Source organism: Hemicordylus capensis, chromosome 13 (assembly GCF_027244095.1).
Source record: "Hemicordylus capensis ecotype Gifberg chromosome 13, rHemCap1.1.pri, whole genome shotgun sequence".
Lineage (NCBI taxonomy): Eukaryota > Metazoa > Chordata > Lepidosauria > Squamata > Cordylidae > Hemicordylus > Hemicordylus capensis.
The window spans coordinates 10,224,567-10,248,541 of record NC_069669.1 but is presented as its reverse complement, the minus strand read 5'-3'; the positions used below and the strand labels follow the sequence as shown (position 1 = coordinate 10,248,541).

Below are 23,975 nucleotides of genomic sequence, written 5' to 3'. Positions count from 1 at the left end.
CTCAGATGTGTCCACTCTGCTGCCTATTGTGCAAGCCGAGCCTTGGGAGAGGCTGCCGGTCAGAGCGGACAAGGGCCAAGGGTCTGACTTGCTTTAAGGCCGCATTGTGCGTTCACCGGTTTGGCTGGTTTTCTCTTTCCCTCCCAGGTATCTTCCCACCTTGAGGATGGGATTCCCCCTTCCCCGCCACCAAAGGAGCTACCCTTCAAAGCCGAATATATTAAATTCTGACAAGTGTTTTTATACCAGCGAATGGAATCTAATGTTCTTGGAAGCTGGGGCCTGTTAGCTCTTAACGGACCTTGGGGCCCGATTGTGCCAGGGGCCGGGCCAACCGGGGGTAGCTTATCCTCCTTCATCCACATACTTTCCGCACAAAGGTGCCAGTCCACAAGGCCAGTAATCTGCTTGCTTTTGCTGCCCCCTGGTGGCAGCAGATAGGAGAAAAAGAGTCAGCAGAGCATCCAATTTTTAGCTCAAGGTTGCCTCCGAAGAAGCTTTTTTACAAGAGGACCTTAGTGTTGAGGATGGGCCTGTGGAAGCCACCGTGAGCGAGGGGTGTGCAAACAGGCTCAGAACCGAACCAATTTGATGTCGAACCAGTTCGGTTCAAAGGTTCTGAACCTCCCCAATTCGGGGGTTCGACAAGCCTTAAAAAAAATTTAAAGGCTCGTCGAACAACACCCACCCCACTGGACTGGACCAGACCGGTGGTACAAGAAGGGGCCGAAGCCAAACTGGCCTGGTGCGATTCGAGTTCGGTTTGAACCAAACTGAACTCAAACTGAACTGGGCCAGGTGGTTTTGTGCACATCCCTACCGTGAGCTGCTTCTAACCCAAAGTCGGCAGGACATCACATCTGGCCTTTGCCCTGTTTGCTGTTGGTCACATCTTCTCTCCAGGGCTGGGGTCCTTTGCCCGCTGACCCAAGTGATGACCTGTAACAAGAGAGGCTACAGGGTCTCAGGCAGGTGTCCGTCCTTTGCGGGGAAGCCCTCCCCCCAAGGGAAAAAGAGAAAAGGGCATTTCTGCAGGACCTGAATCCCCCTTTGTGGGGTTCCTGTTGGCTGACGGGAGAGCGCTAGGATCGGAACGTTGCATGCTGGTGGCAATCAAACGGTCATTCTAAAGTTCAGAGAAGGTTCTCTTTCTCAGTGGTTTCCCACCACATTAGCTTTTTCCTCCCCATGCCTGTCTCCTGCGTTACTAACCATTTCCGCCCTCGACTGCCGCTCTCGGCTTTCTCTGATCCTTTATATGGGGCCAACTGTAATACCAGGGTTCCTTTCTGCGGGTAGGAACCTTTAGGCCCATGGCAGGTTGCCAAGCTGCCGTCGGACTACAAATCCCATTGTCCCCTGCCGCAAGGAATGGCTAGGCGGGCCGATGGTCTGGCTTGGTCTGAGGCAGCTTCCTTTGTTCCTAAGTGAGTTGGAGATGGGGGCCAGAGCTCATTCTTAGAGCATCTGCTTGGCATGCAGAAGGTCCCACGTTCAAATCCCTGGCGGCATCTCCAGGTAGGCCTAGGAAAGTCTCCTGCCTGAAATCTTGGGAGAGCTGCTGCCAGTCAGTGTAGAACAGGGGTCTACCTTGGGTCCCCAGATGTTGCTGGACTACAACTCCCATCATCCCTAGCTGCAGTGGCAGGGGGTGATGGGAGTTGTAGTCCAGCATCTGTGGACCCAAGGCTGGGGAAACCTCTGAGGGCAGGCCTAACTGAGCTAGCTGAAGCCGGGCTCAGTATAAAGGCCACGTCCTATGTTCCTTGTTGCCCTCCGTCCCTTTTGCACGTCAAGGGGTGCAAAAGGAATCCAGCCCGCTCTATGATCAAGTGGCCCAGATTCCACGCGAGGATCGTGTGGCGTGAGGACAGCCGCCGGTGGACAACCGCGACAACTGGACAACCGCGAGCTCGGCCCTCTCTGCTTGCTGCATTGCCCTTTTGCCCTGTTCCCCTGGTGTGACCGGGCATTGAGAGGTTCTCTGCATGTTACAGGCATGTCCCTGGAGGAGGTTCGTGCCTTCGAAACTCAGATGCACGTGGCCACCAACAAAAACTTCAGCAGCCAGGAACCCTAGCTCTTCCCCACCTGGCCAGCCCCGCCCTGGACTCCCGCTTTTTGTATGTATGGTTCCGTTTTTTTGTGTTTCTTTTCTGTTTTGCTGTTTTCCTGCACCTGTATTCTCCCCTGAAGCCAAGTACAGTGCCCCCTACCCCTTTTCTGCCATGCCAACCCCTCCCTTTGGATTCAATACATCTCCTTCCAGACCTGGGATCCTGGGAATGATTGAGGGGAAACTTGAGAACCGCCATGTTTGTGCCAAGAATTCTCTCCATGTTTGCTTATTCATTTTTAATTTATTTATTCAAAATATTTATATCCCGCCTCTCCAGTACAATGCTGTTCCATAGTAACCCTCAGCTTCTTCCCGGGGCTTTTTAGAGTTACTTGAAGCATTTATTTGCTATTTGTTATTTATTTATCATGTTGATATACCTCCTGGTATGTGTATCACTAGGCAGTCTACACAATTTAAAACACAACAAATATAAGACAGAGGAAAAACAGAAGAAAATTCACAGAATAGAAACTTAAAATAATCTCATGAGATTAAAAACAATTAAACCGTTAAAATTAATTTCATTTAAAAGACTGAGCAAACAGGTGCATCTTGAGGGACTTCCTAAAAGCAAACAGAGAAGGAGATGCTCTTATTTCAGAAGGGAGCATATTCCAAAGCCCTGGGGCAGGCTGGTCCGATTCGCCACCAAACGAGCCGGCGACAACCATAACCAAATCTCTCCAGATAATTTTAATCTGGCAAAATGAGATGATAAGGAGAGCCAGTCTTGTGGTAGCGAGCATAAATTATCCCCTTTGCTAAGCAGGGTCCATCTTGGTTTGCCTTCGGATGGGAGACTACATCTGAGCACTGTAAGATCCCTTAGGGGATGGGGATGTAGCTCAGTGGAAGAGCATCTTTAGATTTGCATGCAGAAGGCCCCAGATCGAATCTCTAGCATCTCCAAGATAGGGCTGAGAGAGATTCCTGCCTGCAAGCTTGGAGAAGCCGCTGCCAGTCAGTGTAAACAATACTGAGCTAGGTGGACCAAGGGTCTGACTCAGTAGAGAGCTGCGTCCTATGTTCCTAAACTGAGGTGTTCATAGATTTTTTAGAAAAATTCACAGATGAGTAGGAAGTCTGGATTTGCCAGCCAGGCTGGATGGAAGGGAAAGACCTTTCCCTGATCATTTTTCAGCTCAGCGGTTTCCAGACCTGAGGGAACCTTCTCCATCATCAGCCGGGGCACTCCAGCATACCTGCCGCAATGCACTGGCACGCTGAGAGGATTCTGGGTGATATTTTAGAGTGCACACTTGGTTCTGAGGCCTGCTCAGCCTTGCTGTCTCCCTAAGCCAGCGTGGTGTAGTGGTTAGAGTGTTGGACTAGGACCGGGGAGACCCGAGTTCAAATCCCCATTCAGCCATGAGACTTGCTGGGTGACTCCGGGCCAGTCACTTCTCTCTCAGCCTAACCTACTTCACAGGGTTGTTGTGAAAGAGAAACTTAAAAGTATGTCGTACACCGCTCTGGGCTCCTTGGGGGAAGAACGGGATATGAAATGTAAAAATAAATAAATAAAATAAATGGAGAGGGCACCACCGAATGCCTACAACACTCCCCCGTGGCTGTGTACTGCATGACAAGATGGGTAGTGATGGATACGCGAGGATGCTTGGCCGCCATTTTGGATGATCCTTAGGGTTCCCCTAAGCAGCTTTTGAAAAGCACTGCCTCAGTCAGTCAGCCAGTCAACTTTATTAAGCGGTCACAGACCCATTATAAAAGAGAGCCAGTGTGGTGTAGTGGTTAGAGTGCTGGACTAGGACCGGGGAGACCCGAGTTCAAATCCCCATTCAGCCATGAGACTCTCTGGGTGGCTCTGGGCCAGCCACTCCTCTCTCAGCCTAACCTACTTCACAGGGTTGTTGTGAAGATAAACTTAAGTATGTAGTACACCGCTCTGGGCTCCTTGGAAGAAGAGCGGGATATAAAATGTAAAATAATAAGAATAAAACACAACTAAGCAGCAAAAGTGCCAAAGCACAGATGACAGGGAGCATACCGGAAGCTTTAATATGTATATATAAATGCATATATTTATATGTGTAACTATGTATGTGGTATATTTATTTATATATGTATATAAATATAAAATAGCCATACATAAATAAAACAAAAAAACACAAATTTTCGGCCATTAAAATATTGGTTGGAGTAATCGTATCGTGCTGAATGAGTCACCGATCTGCTCGGCTTATAATTGCCGGAACAAAGAAGCCCTCAGGAGGATAGAGTCCAATAACACAAAGTCACAGCTAAGCCATTCAAAGTGAAAATGGGATTCTTGTTCCGGAGGAAAAGGTTCTCCTGGACACTTTTTCAGGGCTCCCTGTAAGGGTTCCAGATGAAATAATAGACGGGCCGATGTTTCTGAGGGAAACTTTATTGCATTCTCAGCTAAGGAGTGGCCCAGAATTGGTGGCACACCAGGCCTTCAATGCACTCAGGAGAAAAGAGGGAAGGTGCCTAGAGCACCTTCCTTATGAGGCAAGGCTACAACACCTGGGGCTTTTTCGTTTAGAAAAAAGAAGACTGCGGGGAGACATGATAGAAGTGGATAGAGGGAAATTCTTCTCCCTCTCACATCACACTAGAACCAGGGATCATCCCATGAAATTGATTGCTGGGAAATTTAGGACCAGCAGAAGGAAGTACTTTTTCACACAATGCACGTGTGAAAACTTGGAATCAACTTGTGGAATTCTCTGCCACAAGATGTGGTGACAGCCAACAACCTGGATGGCTTTAAGAGGGGTTTGGATAACTTCATGGGGGAGAGGTCTATCAACGGCTACTAGTCGGAGGGCTATAGGCCACCTTCAGCCTCAGGGGCAGGATGCCTCTGAGTACCAGTTGCAGGGGAGTAACGGCAGGAGAGAGGGCATGCCCTCAATTCCTGCCTGTAGGCTTCCAGCGACATCTGGTGGGCCACTGTGTGAAACAGGATGCTGGACTAGATGGGCCTTCTTGGGCCTGATCCAGCAGGGCTGTTCTTATGTTCTTATGAGAACAGAAACTTGATGCAAATGGGACAGAGGGATATTGGCATCATGGGAAACGGGATCCTTGGGCACTGAATAGTGCTGATTAGCCACTCAGATTTTCCTCCGGCCATGGGTATTGTTCACCGTTCAGTAAAATCCTTTGCCACTCTTCCCCGATTTGTCCTTGGAGCAAGGCTCGTGAGGTAACTGAAGCAGAGAGAAAGCAATCTGCCCAGCATAATGAGCCATGCAGCTGAGTGGGGCAGGATTAGAACCCGGGTCCCTCACTTCTGAGCCCAGGTTGTGTCTCCACCGTACCACACCGGCTCCAGTCTTGAGACTGACACAACTTATGAGAGCGGCTTGAGGGGCCCACACTGTGCGCTCCCCACGTTGTTAATGCTTGAGAGAGAGGAAAAGTTGCCTCACGAGGGAAGGCAGAAGTTTGGGCCTGCCCCCAAGAGAGCAGGAAAGCATAAGCCAAAAGCCTGCAGAAATGGCTCTCCTCCTCCTCCTCCTTCTCCTCACGGTCTCTCTCTCTCTCTCTCTGTGCTTGCTTTCCACAGGGATGACGATGGACGAGGTGCGTCGGTACGAGAAGGAAACTCAGGAGGCAACCAACGAGATTGTTGGCACGGTGGCATCTGCCATCTCCATCAGCAAAGTGTGCCTGCCCCCCAATACCCAGAGCGCCCCCTCCAGCGCCCCCTCCACGCCTCTCAGTAGCGAAGCGCCCGACTTCCTCAGCGTGCCCAAGGACAGGCCCCGCAAGAAATCGGCGCCGGAAATGCTGTCGCTGCCTGTGCTGAGGGAGCGAGCCAATTTGGAGTGACAGCTGGCACTCCGTCAGTTGGGAGTGACGGCTGGCCCAGAGGCCTGAATCGCGGGTCCCTTCCCTCGTGAAAGGGGCTCCCCCCAGTTAATTCCACAAAAGCCCTTTGCTGAACGAAAACGAGGGTGTGTATATATCTTGAGGTTCTCTCCACCTTTTATGTAGATTTTTTTAAAAAACATGTACCTTTGACTTCTATCTAGTCCCGCGTCAGGCCGCGAGCATCTGCTACCGTCCACGGCACCAAGGAAAGGCCGGCTGCGGAAATGCCACTTCCTTTCCCAGGGTTTTGGGGAGTGTAAACCTTTCCGGGCAAGCCTGGAAACTGAGACTTTTGTTTCCCGGTTTAGATCTCTGCTGGGGAACGCTGGGGGATTTGTGACTGTGACGTCTCCGATCCCCACCCAGCTGAATGTTGAGCTCATTTCTTTCTCCATCTTGGCGGCCTTGGGTGACACCTGGGGGCCGGGTCTGGATTCCCTTCCAACCACTAGCTAAGAAATTTCGGGCCGGGATAGAAGTCTCGTGCCCTTGTCTGCGAAAGAGAACCTGGACAGAGCCACACGACAGACTGAAAAGTTTCGGGAGCCATACCCTTTCCCCCGAAGAATCCTGGGAACTGTAATGCTGTGAGGAGGGTGGGCTAAGGCAGGGGGTTCCCAAGCTCGGGTCCTAAGGGCTGTTAGACTACAACTCCCATCATCCCCATGCCACCGTGGCAGGGGATGATAGGTGTTGTAGTCCAACCTGGGGACTCAAAAGCGTGGCAACTCCTGGGCTAAGACTTTAAACGCCCCACCAGGTGAGAACTGTCAAGAGGTTTCGGGCGAAGCCAAGACAGGGGTTGTGGGATGAAACCAATATAGCGTAGTAAAAGCTGAGGTCTTCTCCTGGGCTACCTGCTTGGCAAGCCTCGTTTTGGTTGGGAAGGCCAGTTAGGGCCTCTAGATGGAACTGGGGTAGGATCTGGGAGGTCCCGTGCACAGATGAAGAGGTAAGGGAAGAGCTAGCAACATGTTGGGTTTCCTTGCTTCTTTCTCATTGATGCCTCTGCCGGGACAACAGAAGCGAGTGAATACAGCGGATTGACACAGGTGCGAACGTGGAGTTACAAGAATGCCGTCTGTGCTATACGGGTATCATGAAACCCACATACACCTGCAGCGCTGTATATTCCATGTTTCTGTGATTACACTGAGTGTGTGTGTGTGTGTGTGTGTGTGTGTTTGTGTGTGATTTGGTAGCAAGGCACAGCATTCAGCATTGTCAGAATGGCAGTTCTTGCTCACATTCAGCACTGTCAGAATGGCAGTTTTTGCTTTGAGCAAGCTTCTAGCCCTCATGGCTGCAAAGAGAGCAACTGAAAAGTAGAGGCAATGTCTGGCGAGACTTCAGAATCCAGGATTCAGGAGGATATCAGGTCCAGCTCTGATGCTTCGGGGCACTGACGGGCCCCTCCCCTCTCTCCCCCACGTCTAGCAAAAGCAGGAGGAGGTATGCAGAAACCTCACTCTGTGCTTTCTTAGCAGAATCTAGTCGCGGAATTGGATGCTGAATGCGAGGCAAGTTGAATTTCACACATCCCTTCCTTACTGGTCATCCAACGACAGCAGGCTAGGCCAGCGGTTCCCACTCTTGGGTCCCCAGGTGGTGTTGGACTACAACTCCCATCACCCCCTGCCACAATGGCTTTGCGGCAGGGGATGATAGGAGTTGTAGTCCGGGAACATCTGGTGGGGGGGCCCCCAAGGTTAGGATCTTATAGTTGCTTTGTTGGTTGGAGTCAGCATTGAGGCAGACCTGAAGCCATTGTGGGGCTAGGGTGCCCCCCTAAATATCCCCCCCCTTTTTACAAATAGTTTTTAAATAATGGAAAGTTGCTTGAATGTTGTCTTTAGAAGGCCAGATAAGCTGCCCCCACCACCACTTTTTTGGCACCCCCCTCAAATTTTTAGTATGGCTACAGGCCAAAGGTCTGTCCTTTACCCCCATTCCCCCTCTCCGTCCGACATCCAACCTTTCAGCTGCCCCCCATGTGGAAGCCAGCAGACGTCCTTCTCCTCGGTGCCTTTGGGGCCATCTCACTGCTGCAGCGCTGGCCCATGGAGGCATCTCCTTGCAGGGGAGGGCTGGAAAACACCAGTGCCCTCTGGGTCCATCGCCAGGGGGCCGGCACACAGGCCTGCCTAGGGGCCCACTCCTGCCATCACCAGCGTCCAATTTGCCTTGCGGAAAAGCTGAAACGCAGCCCCAGCGGGGTGCTGCAGATTCCTCTGATGGACACCTCCTTCGTCTTAAGGCGGCCTCTGGCCCTCTTTGTACAAGCACAGCTCTGATTTGCACTGCTCCTGCCCTCTCTGTCGGGCTTGGCACCTCGCTTGCTGTGGTCCCCCCCTGGCTGTTCCAATATGTGTCTTCATGTTTAGAAGATGCCTGACTCCCTTCGAGGGAGGCCGGAGAGGCGGAAAGACTTTGCCGGGACTTTGAGGAGAAGAGACTTGGAAAATAGACCACAAACTGCTGCTAGGAGCCGACTGAATGTTCCGGTCCCGGGGCTGTCCCGGGCTTTTGTAGGGCCTAGATATACTTTGTGGGTTTCCCTGCGATGAATCAATAACATCTCTGCCCCCTTCGGTGTGGGGCCCTGGGCGACTGCTCTCCGAGCCTCCCCTTTCAGACAACCCTATCAGGGTCAAAGCACTCTTCAGTGGAGGGCTTCCCAAGATACATCGATGCCCTGAAGTGGAGGGAAGAGAGAGAAAGAGAAAGAGAGAAAGACAGTCTCCAGCAATATGTGTGTCCACTGGCCATCTCTCGATTATCCAGATCCTTCGAGGATGGAGAAACTACAGGGAGATTCTAAGCCTACAATCTCCATCTCCCAGGGGCGGGGGCAGAGGACATGTTGCAGAAACGGATTGGAGCCCGTTTTCACCTGGGAGCTTTCCAGATTGCATGCTACAACAGGGGTAAAATGCTTTGGCTTGATCGGATCGTAGTGAAACCGATCCCCAGAATGTAGAACACCTACAGCGGGAAAATACAGCTACTTTTTTGCAACGCACATGCAATGTTGTAGCACTATCATGCAAAGATACAACCCGAAAGCAGGCATCGAAAATGTTAATGCCCCCTTGTCAGCGCAGGGACTGCGGTGTCACAACACAGGAAGTACAGAAGGACACTTAGCAGATCCGTAGTGACACTGTTGTCGGGTTTAATCTGGAAAGCGACCTAGAGTGCAAGCATTTTGCCTGCACACAGGCTCAGCAGAGGGCAAAATGGAGGGTGCGTGAGGGAAATCGCCTGTAGATAATTTGTGATTTGTGTAGCAGCAGTGCTGTATGGTTGTTGTTTTCTTTTTTAACATGGAGCGATAAAGGCAAGATGACCTGGAAAGAGTGTCTGTGCTTGTGGGCATGGCTTCATGCGGGCGGAGTAGCCATGTGGGCCAGGCAACCATCTTTGACTTGTTCGTTCCTTCTGCCAGGGTAGCCTCTGCCAGAGAAAGGGGTTCACAAACATGGGTCCCCAGATGTTGTTAGACTACAACTCCCATCATCCCCAGCCACGATGGTCAATAGAGACGATGGGAGTTGTTGTTGTTGTTGTTGTTATTATTATTATTATTATTATTATTATTAATTCAATTTCTATACCGCCCTTCCAAAAATGGCTCAGGGCGGTTTACATAGAGAAATAATACATAAATAAATGAGATGGTCCCCTGTCCCTGAAGAGCTCACAATCTAAAAAGAAACATAAGTCAGACACCAGCAACAGTCACTGGAGGTCCTGTGCTGGGGATGGATAGGGCCAGTTACTCTCCCCCTGCTAAATAAAGAGAATCGCCACGTTAAAAGGGGCCTCTTTGCCCTGTCCAGCATCTGCAGGAGATCCAAAGCTGGGCGTCTCTGCAGTAGTTATAGGCCAGTCGTTTCATGGTTAAACGTCAAAACTAATTGTAATAAAAATGAAATTGGTTTGGGATTTTAAAAAAAACAACAGGAAGGTATCCCAAGAAACATATCCAAAGTCTACCAAAATCTGAGAGAAATTTTTCTCCCTCTCTCACAGCACTAGAACCAGGGGTCATCCCATGAAACTGGTGACCAGGAGGTTTAGGGCCCAGACCAGGAAGCACTTTTTCACACATTGCATCATTGATCTATGGAACTCGCTACCACAGGCTGAATAAGGACCAGGTCAGCGATGACAAACAGAACGGGTGAAAATAAGAAGTCTATACAGAGGCGTAACTATAGGGGGGGCAGGGGGGGCACGTGCCCTGGGCGCCATCTTTTCTGGTCACGTGGGGGGTGCCACCATGACCAAATTTTTTTAAATTTTTTTTACATTTTTTGTTAATACAAATGTTTCCTGCTCAGTGCAGCAGCGCTGCAGCAGTCAAGGGAGCGCGTCGGTGCCCCCTTCCCCACGAGCGGTCCCTTCCGCGCCGCCTGTGCCCCCCCCCCATTGCTTTGCTGGCGCCTGGTGGCCAGTCAGTGGCCTGGCTTGGCGGCGGGCGCTTGTGAGGAAAAACCTAAGTATAATGTAGTATGTTGGGGGGGCGGCGGGGGGGGCGCCATTTCAGTGCTTGCCCCGGGCGCCGTTTTCCCTAGTTACGCCTCTGAGTCTATACATACGTTCTGCCCTTCTAACAGATGGGTTGTGGTCATCTTTGGACCCCTTGCTGGTTAATGCATTGAATGTTTTATCAGGTTTTAATTCCCCCCCCCCCAAAAAAAAGACATTGTGCATGAACAAGGGGAAACATTTTCCCACCCTGGAACGGGATCCCAGAAGCCACCAGGTTTGAGAGATGACAGGCACGTACTAATTGCAGTGAGATGTTCAACTGATCTGGACCATCACCCTGCCCCCTGGAAATATGGTCCTGAGAGTTGGAAGACCTTCAAGGACATATTTGGAGAGGGGGCATTCGAGGCAGTAGAAGGACGGGGAGGGGATTGGTGAACACCATCCTTCCTCTCCATACACAAGTGAACCAACCTTCTGCGTGTGTCTGTCAGCAGGCGACCCACTCTACCCCATGAACTCAAGTACCATAAGGGCATGGATTGCAACCTATAGCTTCTCCCACAGCATAACGTCCCATTGGGCTGTATAGCAGTCAACTGGGCTGGTGTCTGCCAGATTCCAGGATTGGCCAGTTGGGCTGGCTCTGGGCTGGCACGCCCGCCACTCGGCCACAGGAAGGACAGAGGCCGCTTTTAGAAAGAGCACACACAGGACTTTAGAGGCTTTCAGACAAAGGCTGGACAGACATCTGTCAGGCGAGCTGCAGCAGATTCCTGCACTGAGCAGGGGGGGTGGACTAGATGGCCTCTGATGTTCCTTCGAATGCTAACATTTTATGGGCCACTAGACATAACTGGAAACAGTCATTGAATGTGAGACGACAAAGCCTGTGCCTCGGGTGCCGAAGGCACAACTCTCTGCTAGGCTCCCCTACTAAGGATCCCTTTCCTCTTCTTCTTCCAGCTCTCCTATGCCCGGCTCCTCTGGTGGGCCGGACAACCCGCAGAACATCAGGTAGTGGGAGTTGCAGTAGACGGGGGGCTTGTTGGGGTTGGAATAGGCCTGCTCCGGCTTGAGGGAGGCAAAGGGGTTGGCCCCACAGCCAGTGATCTGCGTCTCCAACTCCATCAAGATCTTCAGGGAGTGCTTCATTTCCTGTTCGCTGGGAAGAGGAAACGAGGATCCTGGTTATTAGGGTCCTGATAGACAGAAGGGATGTTAGTCTGTACCCGCGAGCAGTGGGGTGAGAGGGGAAGAAGTCCTGCCCCACGGCAACACAGATCCCCACGCCCAGTCGCTCACAGTGCAGTGGGGCGCTGGTCTGAAGAGAGAAAAGCCCCCTCCGTGGTGGGAAGCAGACCTGTGAGGGCGGGAAATCCTCTCTCCTGCTATAACTGCCCAGCCATTAAAACTCCAAAAGTTCTGTTTGCTGCAACTTTTTTTGTTGAGCCATAGATTATAATTTTAAAAAGAAAAAAACTACATCAATAACTTATCACAGCTTTGCACCTATAATTCAGGAGCCCACCTATAAAGATTTGATCGAAAGATTTGAAATATATAAGCCAACAGCCATGCTGAATGTATTATTTATTTATGTATTATTATTATTATTTATTTAGGTCAAATATTTATATCCCTCTCCCTCCAGCGCAATACTGCACACACACAAAAATGGAAGAATAAAATGGAAGAGCGGCAGGTTTATTAATTATTATTATTACTTTATTTTATTATTATTATTTATTATTATTATTAACATTTACCTGTACATAGTGAAAAGTGAGGGGATCTTATAGTCTCGGAGGAGTAGCAGGGTGGGCAGCCAGCTTTCCATCAGGTCGTGACAGGCGTGGAACCCTACAACAGGTAGAGACAAGGAAGGGCTGATCTAGACACCATGCTTGGGTGCCCCAACCACCCAGCCGTCTTCCCCTGGGTTGACACAGCCAACGGCTTTTGGTTGTGCTCAGGGTGATTGCCGGCAGCCCTATTTGAAGCCAAGAAGGTGTCCGTTCAGGCTAGACATTCGGAGGAATGGTTTTGGCCAGGGCAACTGTCAGACAGAGGAACTGCCTGCCTCATGTAGTGGCAGGCTCTTCTTCACTGGAGGTTTGGAAACTGAGGCAGGCATGGGCGTGCGCAGGACTTCTTCTGGGGGAGTGGCAAAGTCTGCAACCCTAAACCCACTTACCTGGGAGCAAGCCCAGCTAGATGGACCCAGGGTTGAATCAGTAAGGAACATAGGAAGCTGTCATATACTGAGTCAGACAAGGTTGGTCTATCTCGCTCAGTATTGTCTACACAGACTGGCAGCGGCTTCTCCAAGGCTGCAGGCAGGAATCTCTCTCAGCCCTATTTTGAAGATGCCAGGGAGGGAACTTGGAACCTTCTGCTCTTCACAGAGTAGAAGCAAGCTTCACTAGCAACATCCATAACTCACTGGCAAAGTATCTGCTTTGTATGCAGAAGGTCCCAGGTTCACTCCCTGGCAGCATCTCCAGGTAGGGCTGGGAAAGACCCCTGCCCGAAACCTTGGAGAAGCTGCTGCCAGTCAGTGTAGAGACAATCCTGAGCTAGACGGAGCAAAGGCCTGACTCAGTCGAAGGCAGTTTCCTATGTACTTTACTCCTGCAGCCACAACATATTGAGACCTTTGGCTGATTCCAGTCACCATCAATCACGCTTCCGCCAGGGAAAGAATGGAGTTTGGAAGACACCCAGGAGAGAGACGGAGAATAGTTGAGGGGCTTTTTGTTTGTGCAGCTGTCGGAAGGAGGGTGCCAAAATCCCTCGGATGTCATCGCAGGGAAAACATGGCTGGCATGGGACTGTCCTGAGCTCCAAGCATCTTGAGGCTGGGGAGTCGGACACCGGGGAAATGTCAAGCCTCGTCTGCAAAGACCTTTGGCATCCAGCAGGCCTGTTAGGCCAAGGGGGCTATAAGTTTACAAGGGCGCTTTGCTGTCCTGGTCTTCATAACTTCATGGCGGCAGAATGCTTCGGCGAGGGCCAGCGGATCGAGGCCTTGTTCCTGGACAGAAGCAGCACTTTCCATCGCCATCGAATGCAATCAGATTCCCGCACAGCAGGAGGCTATTTAAAAAGTTTCCTCCTGGCCAGGCTTACCCTTCTCGAAGCATGCACACTCTGTCCCATCATAAAGAGCAGGAGGGGTGTGTGTGTGTGTGTGTTTTGGGGAGGAGAGCTGGCCTTGCAGAAGTGAGCATGAATTGTCACCTTTGCTAAGTAGGGTGCATCTTGGTTTGCTTCTGAATGGGTGACCACACATCAGCATTGCCTGCTGTCAGGTATTCCCCTGAGGGGATGGGGACATAGCTCAGTGGGAGAACATCTGCTTTGTGTGCAGAAGGTCCCAGGTTCAATCCCTGGCTGGCAGCATCTCCAGGAGGCTTTACAGACAGGGTTGTTACCCCGAATCTCCTCTAGGACAGAGTGTGTGTGTTCGCACCCCAGCCAAACTTACCCCGAAGTCCACTCGAGATCCTTGGACCCACTTCACACACAAGTCAGGTTTTGTCTTGCGAATTCTAGCTTATCGCGAGGTATTTTCTGAGTTTTTAAAATGCTGGTTTGAAGCATTTTACGCTGGAGCAAATAGGGAGAGGCACTGACTAGAATCATTAGCATGATCAGAAGGATACTCTCTTTAGAAATGCAGATAGAGCTCTTTAGAAAGCTCCCCCCTCCCCCCAATTGGCTAGAAGGAAAACACGGAGGCATGCCACGTGAACTTGCATCAAAACAAAACCCGAGAGCAGAGGGGAGGGGCTGCTTCCCTCAGTGTAAACATTTACCCCTCGGCATGAAGCCATGTGCGAATAACTGCCAGGTAGAGCTGGGAAAGAGTCCTGCCTGAAACCTTGGAGAGCTGCTGCCAGTCAGTGTAGACAATATTAAGCTCAATGTGCCAATGGACTGACACGGTATAAAGCTGCTTTCTGTGTTTCTGATGAGACTGGCTGCTGAGAAGTGGGGCTTTAAGCAATTCGGTGAGGGCCCGTGTGCCATAGGTCGCCCCCTCATGATGGCCAGGGTGCCTTGTTCCCAAAGCAAAAGGGGTGAGTGGGTGAACGGAGGTACCCACTGCTAACTTCTCTGTAGCCTGTCCTCTGACTTCAATGGATTTGGCATTTCCCCTGCAACCTAGGTAAAGTCAAGTTGTGCCCTCGAGTCGGTGTCGACTTGTCATCCCTGTGACATATGAATTGTCACACACTGTCACACATTGCCATATACATGCAGGTTTCCAAGAAGTTTTTCACCAAGGATGTTGAAAGTCCTTTAACTCACATCTCCTCCAAAATGGAGGGGGGTGCATTCACATCTCAGCCAGATTTACCCCGAAGTCCCTGTGAGTTATTGGGGAGCAGTTCACACACAATTCGGGTTTTTCACTGCGTTTTTAGACTGTAGCCTGATTTCTATCCAGAGTTAAAAATAAATAAACCCACTATTTGCAGCGTTTTGGGGGGACAACTTCGAGTTTGCAGTAAAGCCTTCCTGTAAAACCTGCTGTGCATACAAGTCCCAGCACATTTTTATAATGTGGAGAGAGAGAGAGAGAGAGAGAGAGAGAGAGAGAGAGAGAAGAAAGAAAGAAAGAAAGAAAGAAAGAAAGAAAGAAAGAAAGAAAGAAAGAAAGAAAGAGAACGAACGAACCATGGGAAACGCATGAACTCTGGCTGAGTGTTTAATGGTTCTTCACAGCTCGTCCCCAGTTAAACAGCTAGTTAGCAACATGTATGCCGAAAAGCTGATTAGTCCTGCTGTCAGTCTATCCCCTCGTCCATGTTCTGCCTAATTGCTGCCGTGATCCATGCTGTCAGCACTGGACAGCTGTTAAGGAGACAGCAGAGCCTCCACTGAGGCCACTGGGCAAAATCTGGGACACGATGGCAAACTCAGGATCTGTAGGGTGTGACTCTGACTGCAGAGTCTGAAAATCCACCCTGCTGGTGTTGGGCTGCGTTGTACAATGGCTGACCAAAAGAGGGGCAGTATCCATTTAGGCTGAAACTATGTATAATCCGAAACAGTCCTCCGCGCTCACCTCTGTGCAGCTGCTCCGAACAGCATTCAGGTGTGGCGAGAGCAGAGGTAAGCTCTGATTGATTGACTCTTAAAGGTGCCTCTTGCTGCCCCCCGCCCAGCAATGCCCGCACTGGATGCTATTGCCAGCTAGGGACCTAGGAAGCTGCCATATACTGAGTCAGACCCTTGGTCCATCTAGTTCAGTATTGCCTACCCAGACTGGCAGCAGCTTCTCCAAAACTACAGGCAGGAATCTCTTGCATCCCTGTCTTGGAGATGCTGCCAGGGATGGAACTTGGGGCCTTCTGCCTGCAAATGCTCTTCCCAGAGCAGCCCCATCCCCTAAGGGGAAATATCTTGTGGTGCTCACACATTCAAATGCAAACCAGTAGTCTCCCATCCAAATGCAAACCAGGGCAGAGCCTGCTTAGCAAAGGGGGGAATTGCAGCCACAAGATGGCACAGCGGGGAAGTAACTTGTCTAGGGAGCAAGAGGTTGCCAGTTCGAATCCCCGCTGGTATGTTTCCCAGACTAGCTTAATTATTAGTTTAAAGAAGCCTCATTGATTCACTCCTCCACCCCAGAAGCAGCAGCAAAAGCCAATAGACTCCTCCTCCAGCCTCCCAGCAGTCAGGCCAATCCCTTCGCTTCCTTCCTGGCCAAGAAGTGGGCCAGAGGGGTATAGGATCATCTCCCCGCAGATTTCAGCTGGCTGGGTCCTCGCCTCTCTCCCCATCCCAGCATTTCCTGCCACATCGTCTTGGACAGGAAGACAAAACGAACCTAGAAAGTAGGGACATGCAGAACGTCTCGAGCTTGAAACACGTTGACTCGATACGGGTGATTTCGAGTGTTCCAAGCCAAAACGGAATGCCCTTCAAATGAAGGGCTCCGGCCATCAGACCAACCGGCTTGACCCGTTGTCCCAGTGGAATGTTCCAGGCATTTGTGTTCCGTTCTGCGCCTCGGAACGGAATGCAAATCCTGTTCTGTGCACATCCCTACTGGAAAGCGGACTGGAAGCGAAATGGCCCTAATCCCCAAAGGCAGCATTTTCTAAGAGGAATCTGGCCTGTTTTCTGAATCAGTTTGAAAAAGTCAAGCAAGCTTCATTAATAAAGTAAATAAACAAGCAGCTTTAATTAGCTTGCCTCCAGTTTCCCCTGTAACAGGGATTCCAGATGTTGTTGAGTGCGACTCCCATAATCCCCAGCCAAAGGGCACTGCAGCTAGGGATGGTGGGAGTTGTAGTCAACAACATCTGGGAATTCCTGTTACAGGGCTGACCTCTAAGTATTTACGGTACAACATAATGCTCGCTCCTGTAATAACGTTCTTTGCTTTTCCTTTGCTCCACCAAAAAACTAGTTATTCTAAAGTCACCCATTTTAGAAATGTCACCTCACCCAGATGAATAACTCCTGCAAACAGGAAGAAACCCACTAATCTATAAAGAGAGGGGGAAAGTTCCATACTAGCTGGGCTGGAGACAGACCATCATTTTTGGAAGAGTAAACACCACGAGTTTAAATCCTGCAATTTCTTGGCATCGTTCTGCTACAGATAAAATACCATAGCTTGCTCTCTCTGTAGTTATTTACTGCATTCCATTTCTAGTAGCTCAGAGAGAGAATTAGGGATGAGCGCAAGAGAACATTTCCATAATCAGAATTTCTCCCACTCTTACCCGGGCCCACAAGAATCTGGAAAAGGCTAAGGTGAGAGAGTGCCAGAGGACTCCAATCATTTTTTATACTAGTGGTCAGACCAAATTTCATCCCACAGGTAAACCAGGGGAATTTCTCCTTGCTTTTGGCAAATTTCTACTGTGCACTCTGTTTATGCTTTGGAGCTAGGTTACTCCAAACGCTCAGATTTACCTTGGTGACAGCATTTCAGCCAGAAACAGAATTCAGGGACACCCACAGACACCTAAATCGCTCCAGTGGCCACTGTGAACAATCCCAGCTTTGGGGGAAAGGAACTAATGTAAGGAACCATCACAAACTAAATAAGAAGCAGACCTGTAAATGGCCCCAGCTTTACTGGAAATTATGGTTTAAAAATGCTTATTTGCGTTTTGAGCTGCTCTGTCTGCTCTGTCGTCATAAGTTATGATACTTCCTTCCACACTAAAGCTCGCAGTCTGGAAGGGATCCTCAAAGCAGGGGGAAATATTAGGCTTTCAGGATGGATAAGAGAGGTGGAAAGAAAATTAAACAGAAGGATGAACATTGTTAAGAACATAGGAAGATAGGAAGCTACCATATACTGAGTCAGACCATTGCTCTATCTAGCTCAGCATTGTCTTCACAGACTGGCAGTGGCTTCTCCAAGGTTGAAGGCAGGAATCTCTCTCAGCCCTATCTTGGAGATGCTGCCAGGGAGGGAACTTGGAACCTTCTGCTCTCCCCAGAGTGGCTCCATCCCCCTAAGGGGAATATCTTGCAATGCTCACACATCAAGTCTCCTGTTGTGTATTGTTGGGGAACATACACCCTCTGGGCCAAAATGACACACGATGCTGAAAGTATTACTAGCACAAACTGAGCCTCCCATCCCGCAAGAGAAAGAGCTGATTCCCACCCACTCCCCAGAATTGGCACCATGTCAGGGGTGAGAGTTAAAGCAATGCCCATGCCTTGCAGGTGCACTTAAACCTCGGAACCTCTTTGAGGAAATTTAGCATGGAGGAGTTCTACAAACTGGGCACATTTCCACCTTTGTCAAGAAAAGGAGAGAAGTGGGCCCGGATCGAGCCTTGAGCCAGAAGACAGTTCTCCCTGAAGGTAAGTTCATGCCAGTGCTTTCCTGGCTATCGCTGCTCTGATCCTCCAGGATTGAGTTACACGGGCCAAGGATTTCTTGCAGGAAAGGTCAGGTTGCTGCCGGAATGCTGCTCCCTCCTGTCGGCTTCTCTGTCTAAAGCCCCCAAAGCCTTGGCAGCTCCTCCTGTAACAAGCTGCAAAAAGTCAGAGTCTAAGCAAGTTTCTTCTACCCGAACCAGCCTCGCCCTCAGGGAAGGAGGACACTTTGCTGGTCCCAATGCAGGTGATGGAGCTTCATGGTCATCAAATCTGTTGCAAAGCAGAAGGAAATGGGAATACAGGAAGCTGTCTTCTACTGAGTCAAACTTTGGTCCAGACATTGGTCTATCTAGCTCAGTATTGTCTTCACAGACTGGCAGCGGTTTCTCTAAGGTTGCAGGCAGGAGTCTCTCTCCGCCCTATCTTGAAGATGCCAGGGAGGGAACTTGAAACCTTCTGCTCTTCCCAAAGCGGCTCCATCCCCTGAGGGGAAGATCTTCCAGTGCTCATGCATCAAGTCAGGGGAAGATCTTACAGGTCTCACACATCAAGTCTCCCTTTCATATGCAACTAGGACAGACCCTGCTTAGCTAAGGGGACAAGTCATGCTTGCTCCCACCAGGCCAGCTATCCTCTCCATCACAGTTTTTAGAAAGCGTTTGAAACCTTGGCTTTTCACCCAGGCTTTTAGATGACTGTTTCTACTGCTGCTTCCTTGTATTTTGTGTGGTTATTTTGTGCTTGTATTCTACATCTTTTTAATCAGGTCTATGTTTTTATATTTTAGCTTCTATTCTAATTGTGTGTTTTTCAATAGCCGCCTTTTAATTTTTTGTGTGAACCGCCTTGGGATTGTTTTCATGGAAGGCGGTATATACATTTAACGATAAATAAATAAAAATAAATCAACAATCGGGGATTCAGAGGCCTCTTGCCTCTGAGGCGGGAGGTGGGCTGCAGCCACCAGACTAGCAGCCACGGATAGGCCTTTCCCCCGTCAATTTGTCTAAGTCCCTCTGAGTTTGTCGAAGCCGCTGACTGCAGGCTGCGGCCAGCCGAAGAGGGCAGGGGAGACGGGGACCGAGCCACGTACCTGGATGGAATCCCACCACGAGGTCCGGCCGGGCAGCCTCCAGCGTCTCCACTTGCGACTCCCAGAAGTCATGATAGAGGCCCTTGTAGCTGCTGAGGTAGACCCTTTCCCGGGGCCCAAAGGCTGCCAGCGGAGGCCTCATGATGGGCCCACCAACCACATCGACCCCCACCATCACCACCTCAATGCCCTGGTGCTTGGGGGTCATGCGGTTCAGCTCGTCATAATCCGTCACCCGAGCGTTGAGGGTCTCCACGTGGGACGCCCCAACCACGTGGACGGTGATGGGCTTGGCGTAGGGGTCGACCCCAAAGGCATGCAGCCCCAGGCCGATCGTGGCTGGCCGGGAGAGGAAGTCCGTGGCCACCCGCCTGACGGACTCCAGCAGCTCCGGCTCCTCCGGTTTGGGCTTCCCTGCATTGGCCCAGAGGATAGTCATGTAGCGGCCCGTCATGATGGAGCTCAGCTTGGCATCCAGGTCCTCTTGCATCGAGAACCACTCTTCCCAGCCTCGCACCTCCGGGATGCGTTTCGTCCAGGGCCCTGTGGGGAAAGGGATGTCCCCTACGGGAGGAACCGCAGCAGTCAGAAAGGTGCAGGATCTGTTCCCTTTAGAACAGGGCTGGTGCGCAACTTTGCCCCTCCAGGGGTACGTTGGACTACAACTCCCATCATCCCCATCTGCAATAGGCAATAGTCAGGGGCGATGGGATTTGTAGTCCAACAACAGCTGGAGGGCCAATGTTGTGCAGCTTTACGAGTAGTAGTAAGGTAGTACTACTAGTAGTACACTGTTGTTTTCCCAAAAGTCTGCAAAAATCAGAGAAAGACAGGTGTTTCTAGCATTAAAGAAATATAATGCTAGAACCCTGAAATGACTTTTTTTAAAAAAGTCTGCTGTCAATTTCATCTTGGCTGCAAAGTCCCCCAAGCAAGCCTGTCTGAACTGAGCAGGTCAATTTCACCTCTGCTAGCAAATGTTCCAGCAAAAACTAGTAAACAAAAACAACAAATGTTTGGAAATTGTATGCATTTCTCTGGCCATTGCTCCTTCTTAGTTAATCACTTCCTGAATCCATTTCCTCTAAGGGACCATTCCCTTTCATGACTTGGCTGCAAGCTTATGCATGCTTTTGTGGGAGTAGGTCCCTTTAGAAGATAAGAACATAAGACAACTGCCCTGCTGCTGGATCAGGCCCAAGGCCCATCTAGTCCAGCATGGTGTTTCACACAGTGGCTCACCAGATGCCTCTCAAAAGCCCACAGGCAAGAGGTATGTGCATGCCCTTTCTCCTGCTGTTGCTCCCCTGCAACTGGTATTGAGAGGCATCATGCCTCTGAGGCTGGAGGTGGCCTATAGCCACCAGACTAGTAGCCATTGATAGACCTGTCCTGCATGAATTTGTCCAAGCCCTTTGTAAAGCCATCCAAGCTACTGCCCATCACCACATCCCGTGGCAGAGAATTCCATAGATTAATTATGTGCTGTGTGAAAATGTACGTCCTTTTGCTGGTCCTAAATTTCCTGATCATCAGTTTCATGGGATGACCCTTAGTCCTAGTGCTGTGAGAGAGGGAGAAAAATTGATCTCTGTCCATTCTTCTAAAGTAAAGGTCAAGTGTGCCTTCGAGTTGGTGTCGACTCCTGGCGCCCACAGAGCCCTGTGATTGTCTTTGATAGAATACAGGAGGGGTTGACCATTGCCTCCTCCCTCACAGTATGAGACGGTGCCTTTCAGCATCTTCCTATATCCCTTCTGCCTGATACAGGGGATTCGAACCGGCAACCTCTGGCTTGCTAGTCAAGTCATTTCCCCACTGCGCCATTAGGTGGCTCCAGCCCATTTTCCTACTCCATGCATAATTTTATATACTTCTAGTATGTCTCAGTCGCCTTTTTTCTAAACACTAAAAAGCCCCAGATGCTGTAACCCCAGATGCTGTAAAAATAAGGAGCAGCTCCAGGCCCTTCCGGTTCGAATCCCTGCTGGTGTGTTTCCCAGACCATGGGAAACACCTATATCGGGCAGCAGTGAGATAGGAAGATGCTGGAAGGCATCATCTCATACTGCGTGGGAGGAGGCAATGGTCAGCCCCTCCTGTATTCTACCCAAGACAACCACAGGGCTCTGTGGGCGCCAGGAGTCAACACCGACTTGAGGGCACACTTTACCTTTACTGGGCCCCTGATCCTCTAGGTTGCCCTCTTCTGCACCTTTCCCACTTCTACAAATGTCCTGCTTAAGAGACAGTGACCGAACTGTACTCAGTACTCCAAATGTGGCTGCACCATTGAACTTAGTGGGAGTTTCTTCTGGGTAAATGTGCACCTCTTCTCCTGTTGAGCCCACAATGTCCTCCTTTTAAATTTTCCTTTTGCACACGTTTCAGCCGTTGCCTATCACGGATCATCGCTAAATGCCTAAAACTGGGCAGTTCCTGGTCAAAACGGGTGAAATACCAGATGCGTGGTGGGCTTTTGTGAGGCCATTACACCATCCAGATTTCCACTAGTAGCTCCGAGAGTTTCTTTGGGGCCACACTCCGCAGTTTCCAGGCACCTCTGCAGCCTGCGCTCAGGCCTACCTGTGAAGACAAGCCATTCCACCAGTCGGTCAAGGGCCGCCAACTTCAGCTTCTTGCAGAACTTTTTGTGGTTGGGCCAGTTGGCCCGCTGGCACTCAGAGCCGCAGTAGTAGATGTTCTGGCACCTGGGGGTGTGAGGACGGATGAAAGGACCGTGTTACCTTCCTCTTGTCAGTCCTAAATTTCCCGAGCTTCAGTTTCATGGGATGACCCCTGGTCCTAGTGTTGTGATGGGAGCGGGGGGGATTTCTCTCTCTCCACTCCATGCATAATTTCATACACCTCGATCATGTCTCCTCGTAGCAGAGGAGTCGCTTTCTTCCCTTAGAAAGCGAGCCAGGTCGGTTTTGAGCAGGGAGAAGCAGTTGCTTAGCAACGGGTTGATGCACCCAGGAGTCGGCCATGGCCGGCTTTTAGGCCGTGGTCACAGCCAGGTAGAGAGCGAGGGGAGAGAGCAGGGAGAGGCAGAAGCTGGCAGGACATTTCGGAGAGGGAAACTGAGGCAGCTGTGGCAGTGAGGGGAGAGAAAAGTGTTGGGGTTGGATGAAGGTGCTTCATCACGCTGCTGCTAGCTGAGTGACACCCTCACTAGGGTTGCCATATTCTGGCTTTCCAAATCAGAGGTGCCGAATTTGCACATTATGTAAATGGGCTTGCGAATAATTTCTGAGCAGAACAGTGGCGGCATGTTTTGTTCCGTAACACCGCTTCTACAAGGGCTAGAGCGTAGCTTTTTTGCTTTCCCCCTTTTTTCTTCTTAATTAAAGCTGAAATCCGGGTGAATCCAGGTGAGCTAAGCAATCTGGGAAGATGCTTAAATTCAGAATTCAGAACCCAGAATTCCAGGGGGCATGGCAACCAATCATGCACCCAGGTATCAAACCAGTTTACATCATGGCTTTCCCCAAAGAATGGTGGGAAGTGCCGTTTCGTGCCACTGAGGTGGGCAGAAGGCTTGTCTCCTCTGACTGAAGCTATTCCTGAAGGGTTAGGGTTAGGACAACTCCATGAACCCCAGCCAAAGGCCATTGCAGCCGGGGATGCTGAGAGTTGCAGTGAACAACATCTGGGAATCCTTGTTAGAGGGAACAGGGGCGTGCTCCCAATTTTCAGTTGTGTGGAAGCAAGGGAGGAGGAAAACCTGGGTAGCTTTTCCTCGCTTCCACACAACCACTTCTACCCAGGTTTTCCTCTTACCTTGCTTCCGCGCAACCAAAAACTGTGAGCACAAGCAGCTCCCAAACCTGGGGAGAACCCAGTTTGTGATTGTGTAAATGACCTCACTAAATCAGACCAATGGCCCACGTAGCCCAGCCTTTATACTGAATCAGACCCTTGGTCCATCCAGCTCAGTATTGTCTACACTGACTGGCATGGCTCTCCAAGGTTGCAGGGCTCTCCCAGCCCAACCTGGGACCTTCTTCAGGAAAGTAGACCTTCTGCCATCAAGCTATGGCTGCTTTAGATTGGCAACGTGGACCCACCCTCAAAGGACCCCTAGTTGCACCGGGCGATACTTCCTTATGGGTCCGTTTCAGGGCCCGCCCAATGACGACAGTTTGCATGGGCTTCCCTTGACCACAAGAATCATGTGTTGATTTACTGGGTTTTTACCTTTTGCACCGCCGTAGGCTCTTAGGATCAGGCAGGGATTCCGGAAGTTTCTTACATTCCACACAGAATTTGAATGTGTCCTCCATTTTCTGAAACATCTCGAAGTATGACCGGATGCCGAAATCTGCACCCACTTTGGTGCCCTCCATGGCAGACCTGTAAGGAAGCAACCCAAACAAAATCGGAATAGCATGATTTAGGATCTGCGTAGCACTCTTGAGCATCCAACGTAGTTCATGCATTCATTTATTTATTTTCTACATGTATATCCCGCTCTTCGTCCCGGGAGCCCAGAGCGGTGTACAGGGTTATGTTTCTCCTCACAATCCTGTG

General features: G+C 50.4%; 2 protein-coding genes across 4 annotated transcripts in view; one reads left to right on the top strand and one right to left on the bottom strand.

The window, feature by feature from the left end:
• The window catches only part of LOC128336345 (cytoplasmic phosphatidylinositol transfer protein 1-like), a 53,292-nt gene extending 43,949 nt beyond the window's left edge, over positions 1-9,343 (top strand). The window contains exons 10-11 of one of the 2 annotated variants that reach the window (XM_053275773.1): positions 1,998-2,123; positions 5,679-5,816. In XM_053275773.1, coding sequence (XP_053131748.1) covers positions 1,998-2,080 — 83 coding nt within the window. In that variant the 3' untranslated portion in view covers positions 2,081-2,123; positions 5,679-5,816. Of the gene's footprint in view, positions 1-1,997; positions 2,124-5,678 lie in introns of both variants that reach the window. The other variant, XM_053275772.1, reaches the window with a different exon arrangement.
• The window catches only part of MSS51 (MSS51 mitochondrial translational activator), a 26,869-nt gene continuing 12,038 nt past the window's right edge, over positions 9,145-23,975 (bottom strand). For both annotated transcript variants that reach the window (XM_053275770.1, XM_053275771.1), the window contains exons 3-7: positions 23,643-23,798; positions 22,029-22,153; positions 19,443-20,006; positions 12,253-12,346; positions 9,145-11,648 (exon numbers count right to left, since the gene is read on the bottom strand). In XM_053275770.1, coding sequence (XP_053131745.1) covers positions 11,420-11,648; positions 12,253-12,346; positions 19,443-20,006; positions 22,029-22,153; positions 23,643-23,798 — 1,168 coding nt within the window. In that variant the 3' untranslated portion in view covers positions 9,145-11,419. The remainder of the gene's footprint in view (positions 11,649-12,252; positions 12,347-19,442; positions 20,007-22,028; positions 22,154-23,642; positions 23,799-23,975) is intronic.